A 22740-nucleotide genomic window follows, 5' to 3' on the forward strand; every position below is an offset into this window, starting at 1 on the left:
TTGATGGCAAGGGTATGGGAAAGCAGGCTCTGTCCTACACTGCTAGTGGAAGAGTTAATTGTTATGATCTCTTAGGAAAGCAACTGGCAATATTTGTCAAATGCACATACCCTTTGACCCAGGAGCATTCTAGACAATTCACTGCAGCATAACTTGTGGTGGTGAAAGATAGCAATGACGTAAAATATCTAAGAGACTGGCTAAAAATTATGGCATATCTTTCACCATGGAATATTTTAATTACTGCTTTTGGCTTATGCAATAAAATAGCTCTGGAACTAAACACTAGAAATTGGTAGCATTGGTGGCCTCTGAGAGGGCACTGGGTTGAGGGGACAGGGAAGGGAGGACTTTTCACTTACTTTCTATACTTGATGAGTGTATAATCTACTTCTACCTACAAACCCAATGAAGCAAAAAAGTTTTCTGGTGATAGAGAGTACACTAATAGTTTTGAACACATAAGAAACTTGAAATAAATCCTAACCAAAGAGTTGTTATTAGTTATGATGGGAATCTTTCAAGAAAGTTCAAGAATTGAAGGCCATCTGAGCTCCCCCAACCATGGTTTCTCTTCAAACAGAAGACAAGGCAAAAAGGAAGAGAAGGGTAAGAACAAGATATCACAAAAAAGTCATGCAGCCAAAAACCTGGTAGGACAGACACTTTATTGTGGCTTGCTTGTAGTAAACCCTTCAACATGTACTTATATTTTTTTTTTTCCTGGAGACCACGGTGTGATGCTCAAAGGCCTTTAGCCTCATCTTATGTCAGCCTAGTCAATGGTTACCTATTTTACAGTTCAACTGGTTAGAAGAAAAGAAAAATCTGGTCGTAACATCCCAAATTAAAGAGCTGCAAGATCTGCAACCCATTCATATAAAGTGCTTATGTTCAGTGCAAAGAGGGCAGGCAGACTCAGAAGGACAAGCAGATGCCAGGGAATGACATGCCTGGAAGACAGATGATTCTATGACCCAGAGAAGGAAAACCACTTCACTTGCTAAACTTCCCCCCAGGAGAGATCTGAAAATTCCTTTGCAGTCTTTCTTCTCTCTACAGGACCAAAGCTCTGAATCTGACAGATGCCCCTACTAGTTGTTTTTTTACTATCAAAAAACCTCATTCAGAAAGAAATCCATAGGGTCTAAGCACCAAACTTTGGCTTCCAGTTCCTCTTTGTCTCCGCAACAAATGTGAGGTCAAGAGACTGAGCTTCAGCTGGTGGGAGGCTCAGAGCTGCAGAGCTTTCCTTAGGGCCCTCATTTGCAAATCCAAGTCACTGAGTATGACAGACCTTTTTAAAATCATATCTGGTGTGGGAACACAAGCCAGTGCCCAATTTTTGCCTGGTTTTCTATCAACTGGGAGGGACCTATTCATCGTCTCCTTCTTCTTCTTCTTCTTTTTTTTTTTTCCTGATTCTTATCCACAGGCCCAACTGTTGACTCCTTCTGTGAAGACAAATACGTGTACTGCCTCAATGATCCTGGGCCACTTCATCTTCATCTTGTGGTCCTGCTGAGACTGTGAAGAAGCAGGAGAGAAGTGGTTTCCTAACCATTTAAAAGGGGCACACATAGGACTGTCACTCAAATAGGCAGTCTGGCTATTTTAGTCCTAGGATCTTGGCTACCGGTTTTCTCCCCACTCTCAAACAGGGAGCCACATTCTTTCTTTGTGGCAGGGATATCCACAGAAGCCAGCTCTGTGCTTGTCAGCAACCTCCCTGCATTCTTGTTTGGAGAGGTTCATCTTCCTCTCCCTGATGGATGGATGTAATGGTGCCCCGCCTGCTGGTCAGGGGGGGGCTCTGGCCCCTCACTGTTTGCATCCACAGCTTTCAGATGCCAGCACCTGAGGATCCTTCTATTCAGGCTACCTTCCAAAGACTCCTGGTAACACCTTGTGCTTGTGACAGGACATACGTGGATAACTTTTACTCCATGGGTAGCACTTGCCCCAAGGCCATCTCTGAATTTTGGGAGGGGAAGGAAGAAAAAAGAGGCAATCCTTTTGGTACTGCTCTAGAATTCTCTGTGAAACTTTTCTAGTTATGAGGAACTACTGAGCATCTCCACACAGAAGGAACTGTGTATAAACAGGATGACCCGGGTTAAGAACCAAAACGCAGGGAAGGTTTTCAGACGGGCAGAAGTCTAAAGTAAAGTGTCTCTTTTTGGTGGGGAAGAGTTTTGCTTGTTCAGAAATGCTTAGACGTAAACATGAGTGCACAGGAGTGTGCACACACACACACTCACTCTGAGGTAGAAAGAACTGGCCATCTCCAGACAAACACAGATTCCACAATTTTACAGAAACATGGCACTTGCGTGGCGTGAAAGGTCCTATCTTTGCCCAAGATGGCAAGTAGGGTCCAATCCAGCTCTTTCTGACTGGGGGCAGAGCCAAGGAAGTCCCAGTGCACAGGAGGAAAGAGGTAGAGGTCATCTCTGTCTCTCCACAGTATTCAGGCCCCACTGCCCAGTCACTTCCTGGAGCCTGAGCCGTGGGTACCTCGGGTGTGGCTTGTTAGAAGCCACTGGGCACAGATGTCTTGCACTACGGCATCCCCGCTGCTCTTGGCAGCCTGCTGCACCTGCTGAACCAGGACCGTGGCCCGTGAGTGCTCTTGCTTCACGGCAATCAGGTAGGCAGAACGAAGCTTGCAACACGTCAGGTAGGCCTGAACCTGGCAATTGGGTATAAGAGATAGCCAAAAAGAAATCATCACGGGTGATGAAGCAACAAACACAGAGCTGTGTCACGTTCACCAGATGAAAGATCAGTTCTCATTTACCAAATTAATGATTGGGTTCTTGTCTTTCATTACATTGTAGCAACTGAAATATTCTGGACATTAAGCCATTACACTGTGTTATTTTATAATTATTACAGATAATCTAAGAATTTCAAAAAGAAAGCAGGCAGGTGGGCAGTCTAGCCTCTGTCTATTCCTTCTGAGGGCTTCCTCTTTACTATCCTGGGCTCCCCAGCTTCTGCCTAGCTTCAGAGTCAACATTGTTCCTGAGTTTAAGAGTTGAAGAGTCATGAGTTTAAGATTTTGTAGTTGTCTGGGTGGTTATTTGATTGATGTCTCTTCCCTTGACTAGATTTTAAGCTCCATGAGGACAGGGATACTGTCTGCTTTTTCTACTTCTTGTACTTGTGGTACACCTAGCGCATGGCCTAGTATGTGTTAGGTATTCAATAAATATGCATTAAGTGACTGAATGAATGGATGAATCATCATATCTCTATCTCTCTCTTACAATGGGCACACAGATTCCTGTTCCTTCACTATTTTTCTGTTTTACCTTGCTGTATTTAATCTTGTAACTGGAAATTCAGGGATGGACATGCATACACACAATTAGAAAAGATCCAATTTAAGCTAATCCCACGCTGACTTGACTTGTGCTGTTTGGATCAGAGGTGTCTCAGTTTTGGGTTTGAGGGGTGTCTCTTTCCCACTCCGGAGGCCCTCCATCTCACTAACCCCTGGCTTAGTGGAGACTAGAACCCATGCCTTCCCTAGCCCTGATCTCACCAGCACATCCCTGGTTTGCCAGTGTTCTAGGCCAGTTAACAGCAAGGCCCTCATGAGCTGCCTCAGAGTTTCCACCAACAACTGCCTTTCTGCTGTGACAGTCCCTTCTGGTGGTTTAGAAGGAACTCTTCTCTCTTTATGTTTCAATCTTTGATCTTTTTTTTTGTCTTGGTCCTTGGAGTTTTTCTATCCTAAGCTCAACTACAGATAATCTGCTAAAGCTAGAAGATGTTGGATATTCTCTAAGCTTACTAAGTCATCAAGTCCTGCTGTCTGGATATCTACCTGCTGCCCCAGGACACTTCCTCTCACCCAGGCCTTCAGCTCTACTTAACATGCATGTGCGTTAAACATAATATCACAAGTTGGCAGCCAAAATTCCTGCCTAGAGGAGAGAGCATTTTGTCACAAAGTCTGTAATAGGAACTGAGTAAGGCTGATTTTTGGCAAGACCTTGTGGCCTGAGATCACTTAAGTAGTGCATGAAAACAGCTGCTGAGAGAAAAAGACCTGAAAAAGAACAACTGTCGAGATTTTAATGCATGTTTTTCTGAGAGACATGGCATGGCCTCTGTCTTGCAGTGGGGGAGGCTCACTGAGCCTTGTCCTGCAGCCTTGGAGAAGGACCACAGTGTGGGACACAGGGAACTGGGGTGTCTGGCTTGGCTGCTGGATCCTCATTATGATTCTGAGAAAGTAATTCTCTACAATTCACAATATCAAAATTCCATCCTTTCCATAGGAGGTCATCTGGATGCTGCATGCATAAACGAAGAAATGTTCAGAACATGTTCTCCCTAATTCCTTGAATGAAGAAGGCCAGGCAAATTTAGTCTGGGGATCAGCAATACTACCATGGGGAGCAGCTCTGTGGTTGTGTAAGAAGCCATGTGCCTGACAGTTTTCTTCACCAGGGACTGAGCTGCCAAATTTTTCCACTGCTAGTGGCCAGGGCAGTCTGGCTTGGTTTTCCTATGCCGCTGCTGGCCTATGGCTAGGCCCAAATAGGAGCAGCTGGGAGGATGTCTATTCTGGCTGGCACTCCCTGCAGAAGCACTGATTTCCTACTCAATAGGAAGAGCTCACTGACCTCAGGGAAGCAGCCTGCTCTGGAGAATGAGACACAGATGGGTATCTGTTGCTCAAGGGCTAGGTGCGGTTTTTTCCTTCCTGTACAGGGTATCCTTCCCCTCCAGGATAAAGAAATGCCTACCCACTCTGAGAACCTCATTCAGTCAGTTAACCTGAAGACAGAAATGAAGGATTTCCTAGGGGTCTCTGAGAAAGCTCTGCATGGAAAGTGGACATAAAGAAGTGGGAAAGCAAGGGCTCATGAAGTCAGTGTTTGTGTGTGCTCCATCTGTTTTCTCTCTGCACCCCCACCCTCCACCTCTGAATAACAAAGAAGCTGAGATACAGGTTGAATGGAACCGTTGTGGGCAGCAAGGGATAAAGGTGAAAAGGGAAGCCCGAGCTGCTGCTCAGGAACATCACCAGGGTTTGGAGACAGTTCTGCTCACCTTGTTGTCATCACTGTGTATCGCCTGGATCAGACCCTCCAGCTCCTGTGCAGAACAGAAGCATTGGTTGTGAGAGGAGGAAGAGTCCCCAGCATGGGGGCTGAGGCCCAATGTGGCTTCAGCTTGCATGTTCTGACTTTTTAACTCAACTTCTGCTATAAGAGCATCAAAGGAAATCTAATGATAACACTACACCTGGGAGTTTGAGGAAAAAGAACAGCTCCTGAGAGGACTGTCCTTGGCCTTCACAAGTGGATATGGCTCTGTTTACCTCATAAAGAAGCCACGGGGGACAATTTCATAGGCAACATGCTCAAAGGCCATCTGCACACCCACCCTGACCTCCTCTACCATCACAGGGAGAAGTTCAGATTGGTCTGTCCACAGGTACAGATGTTAGACAATGGATATTGAGGGACACCTTCCGGATATAGAGGTTATGACCATAAATTTTCCTTCCGGGGAAGAGTTGATTAAGGTGAGACCAATATTACAGAGGAGTCAGAAAGATAAAGGGATCTTGCAGAGTGTCAGTACATTATGAGTATATTACAGGGAACAGGAAAACCAAGAGGGGGATATGAAGACAATGAAACAGATGGAGGAGCCAAGAGGTACAGAAGTGAGCATACCTGGGGTGGAATTCTCTTGAATGCTTCCAAGCAGTTGAGAAGGATGGTGTCCCCATCACTTTTGGCTGCCATGCCTGACTCACTGACACACTTGAGCAATTGCTGGATTTCACTGTATTTCTCCCTGTCCACCAACTGCCGGGCAGCTCTGCAGTAGGTGGCAGCAGCATCCAGCTGGAAGTCCTAGAAGAGAACACAGGATGATGGGTTTAGGGGAGCAGGGGACATCAGCAGTAGGAAGGAAGGCAACATTTAAAAAAATCCCCACTATGCTTGGCGTAGATAAGCCATATTGGTTGTAGTCATAGTAGAAAACATTCATATAACAAACAAAAACAAGTGAAAAGTTCCTCTTTGGAATTAGGCAGACATTTTAGAAAGCGACCAAAACAATCGTAACCTTGGTATCTAAAATGATATGTCTCACTCACTGTTGTGTCACTTTCTGAAAATATTTTTAATCAAATTCTCAAGGCTAGTTCATTCCTTTTTTCATGAGCCACCTTTGTCTTAGGAAAGGGATGGTGAGGGTTGGTATTGGCTGCTGTGGACTCTTGGTGCTCTATCAGCAGATGCCTTAGTATTTGGAAACAAACCAATTCGCCAAAAGACTGATTTGCTAGAAACTACCAGTTTAAGAAACTACCACTTTAAACTCGATCTATGATAATCCTTGACAGAGTCTGAGAGGAGCTGTGGCTCTGCCTGTCCACCAGGGCAGCTTGGGTGTGGAGAGCTTTTTCCAACACTGGAATAGGTGAAAAAGAAAGGAATTAGTCTGGTCATTCATGAAGCCATTGATCCTCAAGACACATACAATGTATTCAGACCCCACCTGCCCAGAGTGATGGTTCTTAGGGTATCTATGTGGAACGGTCTAGTGGTGGGGGTAGGGGGGCGGTGGTCTGGAGAAACTTTAAATCTTGTGGTGCCCTGCTCCACACTCTGCTCCAGTGTTCTTTGTTTGTTTGTTTGTTTGTTTTTTTAAAAGATTTTATTTATTTATTCATGAGAGACACAGAGAGAGAGGCAGAGACATTGGCAGAGGAAGAAGCAGGCTCCCTGCAAGGAGCCTGATGCGGGACTAAATCACTGATCCTGGGATCATGCCAAGAGCCAAAGGCAGACGTTCAACCACTGAGCCACCCTGGCGTCCCACACCGGTGTCCTCTTGCCACAGGCAACACAAGGTACTCCTTGAGCCAGCTCTTAGGCAGATGGATGGAGGGACAGTCCGTTCTGCCAGTGGCCCTTCCTGTTGCACAGGACCCCGCCCCCCCCTCATCCCCTGCCACATCCTTCAGCCATGCTCCCCTCAGAGGGAAACAGCTGTGGGGAGCTGTCCTAGACCTGGTTTCAGGTATTTATTTGATAGCTTTTGATGAACTTGTCATCGGTTACTTGGCTTTTGGCAAAGTGTCCCAGAATCCTGAATCTGACACAGTCTGTAAATAGCCACCCTGACTTCTTTAGTTTGTATACATAAATCTGCTACCCTTGGGATAAAGGTTTTCTGAAGGATAGTCTCTCACGGAACTGCACTCAGGTCCTGATTGCCCTCAGCATAATCCTGAGTGACTCATGTCATACCTGCAGAACACGGAATGCAATTCCAAAACCATCTTCCACATTCTTCCCTCCTAGCATGACCTGAAAAGGAGAGTAAAATGTGCTTAAAGAAGCAATAATTATGGAGTAGCCCTTCTATCAAGGAAGAGGGCCCCCTTTATTCAACAAATATTTGTTGAGACTCGACTAAGTACCAGGCACTGGGGATACAAGAGTAATCAAAATGGACTTGATCTCCAGCCTCTTTTGGCTCACATTCTAGTGGGAAGGCAGCCTTCAAATGAACAACTGAAATACTAGCTAGATGATTACAATCATGATAAGCTTCTGAAAGATAAGAGCAGTCCGTCAGAGGTCTAAAACATTTGTATGTACCTTGCAGGCAACATCCATTTTCATGTGGTTATTTCCAAAGAGAGTGGGCAGAGGCAAGGTGGTGATTTGAGAGGTCCCAGCACTTTCGCACCGATGTAAGAACCTGGTCACTTCCATCTGCAGCTGAAGTGTGTTCATGTGCCTATGGGGACGAGAGATGAGCGATCTAGCTTCCTGAGGCACTCCAGGAGTGATTAGGGCCATGAGAAATCATGTTAAGATGGCATGGGAAAAGGCAAAAGAAATGATATGGAGGGAGAAGCGATCCAAAATACCCTCTGAGAGGTTACAACAAGACGAAAAGGGTGATCTGGTGCCCTGTACAGAGGTGCCTCAGCGGGGTTATAGCTGCTCTGTGGAACTGGATGAAAAGTCTGGTCCCTGAATCAGTATTTACAAAGCACCTAGGTGCTGCAGATAACAACAGAGGTCAAGAGGGACACGAACCCTGCCCTCACAGGGTTCATAGGCTAGAGGACAGATGAATAATGAATGAACGCATAAAATATTTAGTGACTGAGCCTATGGAGGCAATAAAGGCGAGGTGCAGCATTTACTTTAAATGTCGTATTGTAAGCAGAGAGTGAAAGGATGAACCAGCATGAAGACTGAGAGAAGGGAAGAGCTTGGAGTGTGGAGGAGCCCAAGGAGGCCAGCGTGACTGCTGCTTAGCAAGGGAGAAGGGAGGAGTGTGAGAGGAAGATGGAGACAGGGACAGGCCAACAATCTCGCAGGATCTCTTTTTCCTGCCTACTGGAAGGGGTCTGATCTCAATACTTCCCCTGCTCTCTTCTCTGCAAGCTCCTTTGTAGGCTCTCCAGACTTGTACTGGCCACTGTTGCTCAGGAATGACTCCCTTTAGATGTGTTCTCTTTCAAGGGTTCAGGAATGGACAAGCACAGCTTCATCATCAATAGACACTCTATTCCAGCCCTTCTGCCCACCCTAACTGTTTCCTGAGCCTCGGGCTACCTTGACACATCAGCGGCAGTCATCTTTTTTTGGAAGAAGGTGGTTTTCTTCCTTCTGGTACCGCGGGAGGTATCTTGGAGGTAGATCTTCAGGTGGTCCTTGGCCTTAAGCAGCCATGAGAGCTTCTCTCCCAGTTCTGTGTAAGTCTTTGCTTTGTGACTGAAGAATCGGATACAGGTCATGGCGGCCCGGACTTGGTCCTAGAAGAGGAAAATGAATGTTCAGGTCAAATGAGTTCAGGGATATTGGAGGGTATGGGTGTGAGGAGGATTCTGACCTGATTTCCACCCATGAAGCTGCACAACACTCACTCCCATCACTAGCTGCGCAACTCTTTTGTGTTAGTTACTCTTAAGCCCAAGGGATCCTAAAGCAAACCAACTGGCTGAACTCCTGGGAAGGACTTTATTCCACCACAGAAGAGATCTTCAAAAAGGATACTTCTGATTCTCCATTCAGCTCGGCTTCACTCTCACTTTGGTTCAATTTTTCTGTAATTTAGGGTTTGCGATCCTTGGACAGACTGGGGGAAACTTATTTCCTCTCCCTTCATATATTTTCTCTAAAAACATTTCTCCATTATTCCTTATGAATTCTGCATTTATGCTTCTTGCTTATCTTGAAATCGCCACAGATCTTTTTTTCATCTTCCTTGAATTCTGAAGAATGTCATTACAAACAAGGTTAAGGTTTGCCTCTTTAGGATGAGGATGGAAATCCTAATATTATTCAACAATGCTAGAGAGCCACATGGATTTGTTCTAGGGTTGGTCAAATAGTGAGGCCAAATGACAGTCTTGTTCCCTCATCCTGCACAGTCTCCCTGTATGGCAAGGCGTCATCAACAGAAGTAGAGGGCGAGAAGGGGCTATTACCTTCATAAACTGCTGCAGTTCGTATAGAATGTGGTAGTAGTTCTTCTTCTGTAAATGTTGGCAGGCAGCTATCAAGTACTTTCCCCAGCTCTCTAAGGTTGGATCAATGGATTCTAGTAAGTTCTCCAAAGTATGTAGCTTCCCACTTTTATAGCTTGGCTGGAAAATGCCTTCTATGAAGACTTCTGGAGGACTCTCCTGGAACAGGGCAAGGCAAAAAGTCAAGTCTTGAGCCTGGTTCTGGCACTGTCTGGGACCCATCCTGGATTTCCTTCCACTCATACACCTTTGGCTTTCTTCTATAGTGGTGCTTCTTCTTACGTGTCACAGATAACTTTGAGAATCCCACTCTAGTGACTGCTCCACTTCTCTCCTTCCCTGAGTAGAAAAGCTCCTTGACAAAGTTATCTACACTCCCCGTCTCCAATTTCTCTCCTGTGCTTGTCTCTTAAACACATTCTTATCTAGCTTTTGTACCCACCACTCCACTGAAAGTGCCCTGGAAATCACCAATGACCTTTAATTGTTAAATCTAAAATCTCTGTCTTGTTTTCCATCTGAACTATCAATTGCTTTTAATACAGCTGATGGTTTCCTCCTCCTTGGAAAATTTTTATTTGGCTTCTATAACACCAGCCTCTCCAAGTTTTCTTTCTACTTTTCCAGCTATTCCTTCTCAACCTTCTTTGCTGATTCCTTCTAATTTCCTCAGGGCTTAGGAGGAACCTGTTCTCTTTTCTTTCTATACTCACTCTTCTGGTGATTTCATAAAATCTCATGGCTTTAAATCTATTTGCTGATTATGTCTAGATCCCGATATCCAGCCCGTACATTCCTCCTGAACTCCAGAAGTAGATATCCAACTTATATCCAATTGCCTACTCAAAATGTCCTCTTGGATGTCTAGTACACTTAATACACCCAAAACTACATGCCTGGTTGTTTCTGCCAAATCCGTTTTTTGATAGTCTTCCCCTTCTCAGATGGCAATTTTGTTTTTCTAGTTGTTCGGGTCAAAAACCTAGTCAAATCTGTTGCTCCTGCCTCAGCACCCAATGTCACATGCATTAGCAATTCTACTGGCTCTACCATCAAAATACACACAGAATCTGCATCTACCCAGCCACTTCTCACTACCTCAATGTACTACTGTGACCAAGTCATCATAACCATTATCCACTTGCCTGGATATTTGCTATAGCCTCTTCCCTTGTCTACTACCTTCTGCTCCTGTCTCTTTTCTCTAATGCTAACCAATCAACCTGAGTGATTTTGGTAAAACCTAAGTCACATCATGTTATTCCTCTGCTCAAAATCTTCCAATGGTTTTCCTCACTCACCACAAAGCCCAAGCCCTCATAATGTCTACAAGGCCTATATGATCCTCATATGATTGGGCCTATTACCTTTCTGACCTTATTTACTCCTACGCTTTTCCCAGCCCACTCTGCTCAAGCCACCTTAGCCCTTGCACTTGCTACTCCCTCAGCCTGGACTATGCTTCCTCTGTAACCTTTCTTTTTTTTTTTTTCTTTTTTTAATAGAAATTTGGAGCAAGTCTCCCCACTACAAATTGTAGGGCAGATTTATTTATTTATTTATTTATTTATTTATTTATTTATTTATTCATTCATTCATTCATTCATTTATTTTTAAATTCATGAGAGACATAGAGAGAGGCAGAGACATAGAGGAGAAGTAGGCTCCTCACAGGGAGCCCGATGTGGGACTCGATCCCAGGACCCTGGGATTATGACCTGAGCCAAAGGCAGATGCTCAACCGCTGAGCCACCGAGCCATCCCCTCCATAATCTGTATGGCTCACTCTCCACCTCCTTTAGTTCTTTACTGTCTGTCATCTTCCCTGGGCATCTTTTCTAAAACTGCCCAATCCATTCCTGCCCTCTACTCTGTTTTTTCTTCTTACTTATCTATAATTATGGATTTTATTTACCTTGCTTATTGTCTGCCTCCCTACTATAATGTAAGTTTTATGAGGGCAGATATTTTTGTCTATTTTTTTTTCACAGTGCCCAGAATACTCTTTGGCTATTTAATAAGTATTTCTTGGATGAATAAGTGATAAACATTATGGACCAACTCCTCAGGAAGGTGCACACACATACTAATCTCCTCCCTTCTGAAGCTCATTCATGGTTCAGAGACCCTGTGTCATAAACCTGCATTCCACAGCCACAGAAAAAAAATAATAATCTGGGCATTTAGACTATAGGCTATGAATAACTAATGGAGGGTAAAGAATGGCCATAAACTCATGTTAGTATAACCATGTTGGCCTTGTAGCACTGGGTACAAGCTGTTTAGAACTGGAGTAGTTCTCAGCTTTGACAATATCCTTTGTGGGTGAGGACTCCTTTCCCAATTCTGGCTGTTTCTAACTCAGAAACCTAGACCTAATTGAAAAGTTTTAGAGTAAGCTTTAAAAGGGAGGGGAATCAGCTCCATAGAAAAGGTGGAGTTTCTCAGAAGAGCTATACATTAAGAACTTCCATTTCATCTATTTACCTACTTGCTCCTTCATTTATACCTGGCACTAGGTCAGGCATCTGAAGACATACAGAAATAATATATAAGCTTTCTTGGTCCAGAAAGGATGACACAGTTGTAAACAAACAGCTGCAAGGCAGTGGGATAAATGCAATAACAGAGCTGTATTCTAGGTACAGCGGTGGTATATAGAAGAGCTGACTAATGTAGCTTGTGCATTCTATGAATGCTCAACAGAGAGGGTCTGAGAGGATAAACAGGAGTTTACAAAGAAAACAAAGAGGGGCAGGATATTCTAGATTAGGGGGAACAGCACATGCAGATTCATGAAGGTAACAAAGTACAAGGTACAATGAAGAAAATTTAAATAATTTGATGTCTGGAATGTAGGGCATATATAGGGCTTGTGGTGAAAATAAACTGGAGAAATAAGGGGGCCTGATCTTGGTGGGTCCTATATGCATGCTAAGGAATCTGGACTTCCTCTTGTGGCCATGGGATCTTCTGAGGGTCTTTCAGAGAGGGGAATAACATGAACTATGAATAACATAAAGCATGTATTATGTTTTAGAAAGCTTACTCTGGGGCAGCCTGGCAGGTAAAGGGGTGAAAAAGGCAGGGAATGAGGCTAGCAACAGAACACCTTCCAGGCTCTAGCCATTCAATTGTCGTTTTCACAATATGTTTTCTATTGTTCCCTACCTGCTTGAGAATTAAGATACTTCAGTTCAAGGGTAACTATGATTATAGAAGATAAAAATAAGGCTTCTTTCCTCGCTCTGACAAATGGAAAGCAGGGTAATGCTGTTGTCAGCTTATACCAAGATAAGTAAGTAAGCTGCTTAACTCTCTGGTCAACAGAAGAAACAGAACTGGTTGATTTCCACTCTCAAATTGTGCTTGGGGGAAACTGTTTTACCCCCAAACTTATTTGGAAACAGAGGAAAAGGAAAAAAAATAGCAGTTAAACTCTAAATAATATAACTCTTACTTTATTTTTGAAACCTCGTTAGTAGCTACCCTATTGGGATATGGTTATCATGACTGTGAACAGCTGACTTCACTTGAAGCAATCCTAGAAGATATGTACCTTTGTAAACTTTCATTGGCTGCCATTTTGAGTCAGGGTGGATTGGACTACTGAAATTAAAAGTATTGAACTCCTTTAATTTAAATTAAGTTAAATTAAATTAAATTTCCTGAACTTTGGTATAGATTAGCAAGTTTCTCAGAAAGTGTTCGTGGACCGTTCCGATAAAAGTGAATGCCAAAGGGTCATGGTGAAAGAGAGTCCTGATTTTGCTTAATAATGGCTCCAAAGAATTAATGGTGCCTTTGCCTCCAGTGGGAAGAGAACAGAGGATATCAGAAGGAAAAAAGGAGAGATACTCTCCTTCTCTTAGATTTTGGGGCCCAAATATAGGATCATGTGTATTTCCTGGCCCTTGTGACAACTCTGAGTGGACTAGCAGCTGTATCAGCAGTGGGACATGGTCCCAGGGCAGGTGAGAGGTGTGTGGAAACAGAGCAGTACAGCAATTTGTTCAAGGTCACACCACTCATACCAACCACCTCTTCCAGAGACCATGCTCTCAACTATTATTTCATTCTGCTGTATGTTTTGACAATTAGTAGGGCAATCTGGACTCAGGCTAAGACTTGTTGCATGCATATCAAATCATAATTTAGGTGATAGAATTGTCCATTTTGACCTGACTCTGCCAGAGATCTCATAGCTCAACACTGGGTTAAGTTTCAGGGGGTTACTGCCTCCAGTTAGAGCTGAGTGGGCCGACCTAGGTGGGCAAAGTGGGCACTGCTCTTTGAGAGGGAGGTGTGTCCCACCTTGTTGAGGAGGTGGAGCAAGGCTTCCCGCAGGCAGCTATGCCTCATGTAGAAGCTGATGATGGCTAGATTGGTGCTATAGTTATGCAGGTAGAAGAGGCATTCTTGGTAGTAGGTGTTGTTCATGATCTTCCCTTCAGGAATCACCTCCAGAGAGAGGCTCTGGGTCCGCAGGGTAGCTTCCAGTTCTTTCAAGGTAGCAAAGTAATCATCATCTTGCTGACAAGAAAAAAGAGTGCAAAGAAAAATAAAACCCAGTAAATTCTCAGCAGCCTCTGAGAATACTATTTTCAAAGAACATTTAGGAATGTGGAAGTAGGCTTACAATACTGTTTTAAAGACAGAAAAACAGGCAGGGCACAACATTCTCAATATTATAATATTGTGTAACACCAATTTCATTCAAAAGCATAACATAGAAAATTAACCAAAGTCTAAACATTACTTAAGTCATTTTTATCATTAAAAAAATATCTCTCTATAGTTTGCTTTTTCTTTTTTGATTGACTCTGTCTTACCTAATCATACACAGTTACTTATCTAATTATGTATAATGGAAAGAACAAAATCTAAGTCTGGCAGCTCTGAGCCAGGACAGCTCTGAGTGAGGACTAAAACTATAAGCTGAGTGGAAGCTGATCCTTTTCTCCAGGTCGTTACTGCTCCTGGGCCTTCCTCCCTGAACTGACCCTCCCCCTGCTGTGTTCTTACCAAGGATAAGAGTGGCCTCACTGTGGACTCCAGGTACTCAACCACATCCTGTACCAGTCTTGAGCCATGACTTAGCTGATTGAGGTCAAAAGGAGGCTTCAGACAGCGACTGAACTTCTCTCGTGCAGCAGTGAGGTTTCCAGCTTTGAGGCAGGCCATGCCCCAAGCATGCCATGCTCCAGTGGGATCGAGGCCAGTCTTTGTGGAGATCTGGAAGAAAAATTGCTCCTTTTAGTGAGACGTACCTAAATCCAGGCCAAAAGTCCCAAAGACCTATTCTTTCCCATTGTTGCCAGTTGTCTTCCTTTCCCATCACCCCACCTGCCATTATTGCCAATTGGTGAACTTGTCATGCCCTAGATACTCCCCCATGGCCATGGACAACTGAGAGATGACAATACCTGTGTGCAAGGTTAGAAAAAGGCAACTCATTACAGTTGCGTAGAAGTAAGCTTTGTCTTTGTCTCACCTCAACACCCAGTTGGTAGTACTCAGCTTCCAAAAGCTGGTTCCTTAGCCTGGTTACTGCAGCCGGCTGCAGGATCTGATCCAGAGGTGGCACGTGGCGATAGGAAGCAGCAACTAAGATATTCAGCACATCCACCTTGCTGATGTAGCTACAGGGAGGAAACGGGCAAAGCAATGAGGCTCCACAGAGTCTTAGTAAAAATAGTTGTTGCTTAAAAGTTTTCTATTTCAATTCCAATGTGAAATGTGAAAATGAGAATTGAGAGGTACATAAACACAGAGAAGGCTCTGGAGTTAGACTGAGTCTCAACTCCATCACTTAGTAGCTTTATGACCTTGGGCAAGTTAGTTAACTCTTCTCTGCCTTGATTTACTCATCTGTAAAATGAATATACAGAGAATTTTAAGGATAAAATGAAATAGTTTGAGTAAAAGGGCTTAGGATTGAGTCTAGATTTTTATAAGTACTCATTAAATATTAGTTATTAATACTCAAAGGAGGGATACTCACAAATTACCCACTTGCTTTTTGGTTCTTTAGAAACCTGTATGCTTGGGAGAAAGCACTGAGACTATATCCATGACCTGCACTTATAGTCAGTCTAGAGGTCACATCATTACCATTCCCTGCAGGTGCTGCTGGGCAATCACTTAGATTCTAGTCTCCTGGACTTGACATCATCTCCCTGCACTAAGGATGGGCCCTTGCTACAGTCCACTAGCATTGCCACCTTTGATCTTACTCTTGACACCTGGTGACTGCAAAAACCTCACAGCAACAGAGAGCCTAGAGAACTGGGTCATTTTGTCTAGTGCTGCTTGAAACAGTCCCACACTCAAAGTTCTTGAATATAATTGTACGTAATACAATTACAATATATACTACACAGTAAATAAATTATGTAGTATATGTTATATACAGTTGTATATAATTCTAGCAAAAAAACAAAACAAAACAAAAAAAACAACCTGTGGATCCTGACTTATCCACCAATTTCCCTGGAAAGGGATTCAGTATATCAGTCATTCTCAACCTAATGGGAATAGGGTAGGAGAGAGTATATTGTATAAAAGCAAATTCGGTATCACAACGTATTTTACATTTTTAATAGGTTATATGAGTTTTCTTTTTAAACATTTATTTAAATGTCTATCGGAAGGAAGTATGAGTTAAAAAAATACTCTGCAAATCAGGAGTTCTAAACACATGAGAGATGAATTCACTCCCATTAGCAAACCTGCACAAAGGAAGTCATCTTCTAGAATGGGTGTGTCTGAATCTAGAATGGGGAAAAAAGAATGTGTAATTTGAAACCACTGCTGTATACTGTCAAGAGAAGTCCACAGAATCTGGGGAGGAGAATCCTACCAGAGTAAGCACTTTCTTCATTTCTACTGTCCGCAGCCTGAAGTGGATATTTCCTCTATTTATATTAGGCTTTGAAGAAAGTAAAGGACTTGTTAAATTTGTTTTGTCCCCAAACTGAATACTTTTTTCTTTAATAAGATTTTATTTCATCTACATTACTGATATTTGAGATATATTTAGGTATCTTTTTTATTTTTGCTCTAAATTCTACTTTTTCTATATGGAGTGTGTTTTGTTCCTTGTCCCTCTTCTCCTCCATTTCTGGTAAACTGATAGATTCTTGGTTCTTTTCATGGTTATTTAGAAAACTTAACGTACACTCACTTCTTCATTCACTAACTTGAAAAATGATGTGTAATCTATTGTCTCTTCACTTAAAAGAGGGAGATTAATTGCTTTATACTTCCTTCTACTTTCTGTGTCACCTCCCTCCTCAATCTTCCGGTTTTGTTACTAAAAAGAGTAAAACTAGCATTTTTGGTGTAGAAATACTCTTAGCCCTTTACAGGGATACACTCAGTTTATCTTACTGAGTGCCCTATGAGATAAGTATTACTAACATCCCCAATTTACAGAGGAGGAAACTGTGGCTCATGCCAGTCAAGACTTGTCCAAGGTTATAGAGCTAGGAAGTAGTACAGATGAGGTTCATTGTGCTTGCTCTGCTGTCTTGGGAGTTTGCAGGCAAATACTTCAAACAAGTGCCTGAGGCACTTATACTTCAAAGAAAATTATGCTCTCTGCTCCCAAATCTGGCTAGGACTGAGTGCTGAGAACACATCACATGAGTCACACATCTGGGTGGATATGCTGGGAACAGGGAGTTTCAATTGTCAAGTTAATGAATGGAGGCAGAGCAGGTTGTACAGGGATCTGGGGCCTAATCATACCTTTTCCATAGATACTTATACTTTATGACTCAGATTCCTACCTGTGACACAGGGATAGACCAGCCCCTAGTACACTTTATAGATCTGTTACCCAAAACTTCTGAGGCCACAGTCTGAATTTGGTGAAGACTGGGATAGAGTCCCGGCCAAGGTTAAGCACTGGACACTTAGGGAGGACACATTTTCCTTATAAGCTAGAAAGTTCCATAGAGCTGAAACGTGTTCCCCTAAAAAGATTTTTTTTTTTTTTTTTTTTTTTTTAAGAGAAACACTTTTACAATCCTTAGGTCTTTTATTTTCTTTACATTTATCATGCCATGAATTCATAGGGAATGGGTTCCAGCAGTTCAGGCTTCTTTCCATTGGTTCTCACAAAGTGTGCTTCTCTGGGTGGGGCAGGCTGGCGCTTCAGTTGGACCGAGTACCTTTCTCTTTGGCTTCCTTCTTTTCCTGACCATTTTCCTTCACACGCTCCAGGAAGCTATCTCGGTTCTTTGAGTGTTTAATATGCTCAATGCGGACATTAATTCTCTTGGCAAGAATCTTGCCCTTAACTTGTTTGTTTACAACAATGCCAACAGCATGCTGAGTAACATTGCAGACTCTTCCAGTTTTGCCATGGTAACATTTGTGGGGCATTCCTTTTTGAACAGTGCCCATTCCCTTGATGTCCACAATATCACCTTTCTTATAGATTCACATGTATGTGGCCAAAGGAACAACTCCATGTTTTCTAAAAGGCCTAGAGAACATATAGCGGGTACCCCTCCTCTTTCCCTTCGTGTTGTTAATTTTGGCTAATTACTGAAAGATGGCGGTTCTGGCCGAAAGGCCCCTAAAAAGATTTTAATTATAAATTAACCAAAGTCTTTACTTTCTTTCTGACTGGGTAGAGCTAGAGGCTACACTGCTTTGAGGATATGCCCAGGGAAAGCGAAGGACACAGGCTGTCAAGGTAGGGTGAGGATGACCACTTGTGATCTGGTAGCAGCATTTCACCATCGTCAAACCGAGGTGCAAAACATACTCAGTGAATCTTCTGAGAGAGGATGGTGAGGTTGAGAAGTCATAAGGGGGCCAGAAAAAGCAACCAGACAGAACTGCTAACCATGTAAAAGAACAGAGACTCATTCCCATTTACCTGTCACAAAGAGCAAGGTCCTGGCTCCGGCCGGCCTTGACGAACATCATCTTGGCGCTGAAGAGCAGCTGCTTCATGATGTCTGTGAGCAGCCCTGCATCCACCTCTGGGTTGGTGAGGCCCTGGGACAGCCTGCAGCAGTGCTCAATCAGCTGGTGGCCACAGGCAATGCTGTCCCGGTGCAGGTTCAGGATGGCAATGCACAAGGAGGCACTGGGGGACTGGCCAGGGTGGAAGAGGAGGGAAGCAGTGAGCTTGGGGACCAAAGCATGCTTCTAATGCAGTTGGGTGGCAAGAATTATTCTTCTATTCCACCAGGCTTGAAATACACTGCAGGAGGGAGCCAAACTTCCACAGCAAAGCGGGAGTGGAACTAAACACATTTCAGATATTCTAATGGTCCTGCTAGACCATTGGACTACGACAGTTGCCTTGCTGGAGAAGTCTCTGCTTTAAGCCTGGACATACTGCTGCTGAGTTCATATTCCAAAGCACACTTCCAAACCTTTCAAGTACACTTTTCCTACTGCAGGATTCAAGGCTCTAACCATAAATCACCATTTCAATCCTACCTTTTACTGCCTCTCTATGAACACTCTATGTTCCTTCACATTAAGCCATTTCCAGTCCCCTAATCATGCCCTGAATAGTGACATTGTGCCTTTACTCAGATGTTCTAGTTTTGTACTCTTTGTCCTTCCTCTATCCTCATTCTCCTTACCTTCCCCAGATTTCTGCTTGTCACACACCTACATTCTTCTAAGGATCATCTTAAATGCTAGTTCTTCCATGAAGCCTTTCCTTTTTTAAATTTTGTTTTTATTTTTTCTTTCTTTCTTTCTTTAGAGAGGGGGTAGAGGGAGGGGCAAGGAGAAAGGGAGAGAGAGAATCTTTAGCAGGCTCCAACAGAGAGCTCAATCTCACCACTCTGAGGTCATGACCTGAGCCAAAACCAAGAGTCAGATGCTTAACTGACTAAGCCATCTAGGTGCCCCCCTGAAGCCCTTTCCAACCTGCTCTCATATATTTCCAAGATGCTCTTCATCTTCTGTCTCATTTGGTTTACTTGTCTTAGCTCCCATGTGAAGGCCAGGCTGTATTCACCTATCTCTGCATTTCTTTTTTTTTTTAAGATTTTATTGATTTATTCGTGAGACACACATACACACACACACACACACACACACACACACACACACACAGAATGAGAGAGAGAGAGAGAGGCAGAGACACAGGCAGAGGGAGAAGCAGGCTCCATGCAACAAGCCCGACATGGGAATCGATCCCGGGTCTCCAGGATCACACTCTGGGCTGAAGGCGTCACTAAACTGCTGAGCCACCCAGCTTGCCCTATCTCTGCATTTCTTGCCATAATTACACATTGTAAAGAAACTCAAATGACCAACAAGTTTTATTGCTATTACCTGCTCATAGTAAAATTCACTCCGCACCAGCTCATTTTCCTCCTCATTCAGATCCAAAATCCATTCCACCTCAGCTGCTTTGGGGACTCTCACCACGCCTGAGTATGGAGGACTTTCACTCTTGGAGCTGTCTGGTGCTGAGGAGAGAAGTGTCGTTCAAGTGTCATTCTCTAACCAGCAGTCCACTGTAGCCCCAGCCCGAAAACTGGCGTGAGCTATATGCACTATCTCAGGGCCTCTGTCTCTTCTTGGACCCTTTTATTTCCTTTAGGAGATCTCATTGTGTACCTCAAACTTTCTTCCCCAGGGAAGTTCTGAGATGATGGTTACAGCATCAGACAACCCCACTGCTTCACACAAGAAACTCTGAAATGTACAGCCTTTTCAAATGGAGGGCTGAGTCACTGGGTATCCTAAAAACTAACCTCTGTGGGAGGATATGAACCAAACTATTAATAGTGATTGCCAAGGGGGAAGGAGGGAGCATTTGGAGGTAGGATGGAGGTGAAAGGGAATCTAAGAGGAAAAAAAAAAGAAAACTACCTACTCAAAGTTAGGGACCAAATTCTCTGGTTGCTGGCTTTCTGAATGCTGGAAGCTAATGAGGCAGTATGGTAGCTTAATAGGATGGTAAACTTTAAGAGAAATAGCATGATAGAATGACAAGAATGTTCTTTTCTTCTTGACCAACAAGTTGGACTGAGTTGCAACTGATACTTTTAATAAAGGTATCAGTTGCAGCTGAAACACAAAGAAAGACGCCAAGACTTGAGCATATAAATGAAGACACACAGGAATGTGATTCAGCCTTACCTTCTGGTTGTCCTGGATTCTCCTCTGGCACACTGGAAACAGAGAAAGAAAAAAGAAATGCTTGATCCCTTCTCCTCCTTTTTGTTTTGAAGCTGGGATAGTGCATTGACATTTACACAGTTACCCAAGTAAGATGTACCAGGGAACCAATCAAACTCTTCCTGTCCCTCACCTGTCAAGCTAATCACTGACAATTTTCTGTCCACCTCTTTAAATGTCCCCATCTTTCTCTCCATCCCTGCCTCAGAGAGGACTCTTATCACTTATTGCTAGAGCCTTTATAATGGCTTCCCAATTGGTGTCCTAGACTCTGTCAACCTACTCCTTACTTTGCAGCTACAGCAAATCTGGTCCTGTTATGCTTCTGCTTAAAATTCTTCCATAGCTTCTCAGGGCAAAAGTATTCCACATTTGCAGTTTCAGCAAAGACCTTATGACCTAGCCTGGTTATCTCTTGAGAGCACTGCACTCATGACCTGTGCTCAACTCATAAAAGTCCTCCCCACTCTGTCACTGGCTCTGGTCAACTTCAGTTGGCACCACCAAACACTAAGTCCTGATGCCACAAGTTGGAGGTCAAGTCTAGTGTCTACACGAGAAGCCTGCTGGTCAACCCCAGCCCATGCTGCCAAAGAGCAAGCTCCAAGCCTTTGGGCCCAAGTCCTCCTCGCTCAACTGTCAGTTTTCTAAGTTTAATGTATGCTAGCTAGAACCTCAGTCTATCAGCTACCTACTCATACTTCCTCAAAGGACCCACATATTCTCCTGTCCCTACTTTCGCAGTTGTTAATTCTACTTCTGCATGCACTGTTTTGGCTTCTTTTCCTAAGTTCTTATACTCTAAAGCTTAGACTAGGTGCCACCCCTCTAAGACACCTTCTGACCATCAGGCTAAGCTGGGTGTCTCTACCACTGCACTCATCCAATGACTTTGTGGTCTGTTACCTGTTTTCCCACTAAAATCGAGGCTCCTTGAGGAAAGGATTTTGCTGAGTAATTGTTGAATGAAAGAATCCCAATCAATACTAACTATTCATTTCCAATCTCAGCAATATGGTATATGGATATTTCTTCTGTTTCCTACCCCAAGAGAGGCAAGTGGTAGGTCAGGGTCACAGAAACTACAATATAAGAATGGCACGTCTTCCTTCCTAGGAGATCAGTAATCATCATGGTAAATAATGACAAAAAATATTCATATTAAAACAAATTTAATGCTATTGAGCTACTGAGCAGAATATAAAATCAATTTGTCTGTAGCAAAACATGAAGAATTCAAAGTAATTTGCTTTTGAGGAGTTGCTTTAGCTCATATTCCCAGATGGCCTATGAGCCTTAGTCTCACCCTCCTTTGCTGCTAGAGGTAGTGAGAAAAATTGAGCAACACTAAGCTAGCAAACAGCCTTAATCTGTCTTGCCAGAGGTATAAACAGTTTCTGAAATTTGTTTCTAGGTAAACTGTGTGTAGGAAGGTATGGGGGCTCTTCTAGTTGTGGATAACAAGCCAGGATGACTAGCTGGATTAAAACTGATGCCAATGATGCTGGAACAGTCAGTGGATGTGAACACGTCCCTTTGAGGCCAGCTAAGATGGATGGAAGCAGGAGCAGCAGGAAAACTGGTGAGGTTGTTGGCAACCTAAGATTAGTGGCCTCAGTCGGGAACCAAGTGTCCTGATCTCAGAGACATCATAGAAGAGCTTTAAGCTCTGTTTCATCTCTTAGAAGTTTCTCTAATCTAGGTCAAACATTTCGCTATAGAGTTTATGGCATTTCAGTATGAATGTTAAATTAGAACTTGCTGTAATTGTTCCAGACTTGAGATGCTCTCCACAATAAGACACCAAGACCCCCTGACCTCGGGGGAGGGTGGGTGTGCAGAGGTCCATGGAAGTAGTGGCCCCACTGTAGGACACTCACTCTTTATTGTAGTAACTATAGCACTGGTCACACACACGAGTAGGGCTCTCTCTGCAGCCTTCTACCACCATTTTCTTCGTGGAGCAAGCACTGCACACTAGCCGGCCACAACGGCGACAATGGTGACGCCTGTTGAACTATTATTGGGAAGAGAACGAA

At 43.5% G+C, this 22740-nt stretch overlaps 1 protein-coding gene across 4 annotated transcripts in view; it reads right to left on the reverse strand.

Moving 5' to 3' along the window:
• Window positions 1–649: 649 nt before the first annotated feature.
• Window positions 650–22740, reverse strand: part of ZFYVE26 (zinc finger FYVE-type containing 26) — a 63623-nt gene continuing 41532 nt past the window's right edge. For 3 of the 4 annotated variants that reach the window (XM_025442509.3, XM_035720236.2, XM_049113289.1), the window contains 14 exons: window positions 22582–22718; window positions 20663–20694; window positions 19850–19986; window positions 18426–18646; window positions 15027–15174; window positions 14558–14767; window positions 13847–14065; window positions 9494–9691; window positions 8619–8818; window positions 7647–7788; window positions 7293–7352; window positions 5703–5885; window positions 5071–5115; window positions 650–2692 (listed from right to left, as the gene is read on the reverse strand). In XM_025442509.3, the coding sequence (XP_025298294.1) occupies window positions 2489–2692; window positions 5071–5115; window positions 5703–5885; window positions 7293–7352; window positions 7647–7788; window positions 8619–8818; window positions 9494–9691; window positions 13847–14065; window positions 14558–14767; window positions 15027–15174; window positions 18426–18646; window positions 19850–19986; window positions 20663–20694; window positions 22582–22718 (2136 nt within the window). In that variant the 3' untranslated portion in view covers window positions 650–2488. The other variant, XM_025442512.3, reaches the window with a different exon arrangement.

The sequence above is a fragment of the Canis lupus genome, chromosome 8 (assembly GCF_003254725.2).
Source record: "Canis lupus dingo isolate Sandy chromosome 8, ASM325472v2, whole genome shotgun sequence".
NCBI lineage: Eukaryota > Metazoa > Chordata > Mammalia > Carnivora > Canidae > Canis > Canis lupus.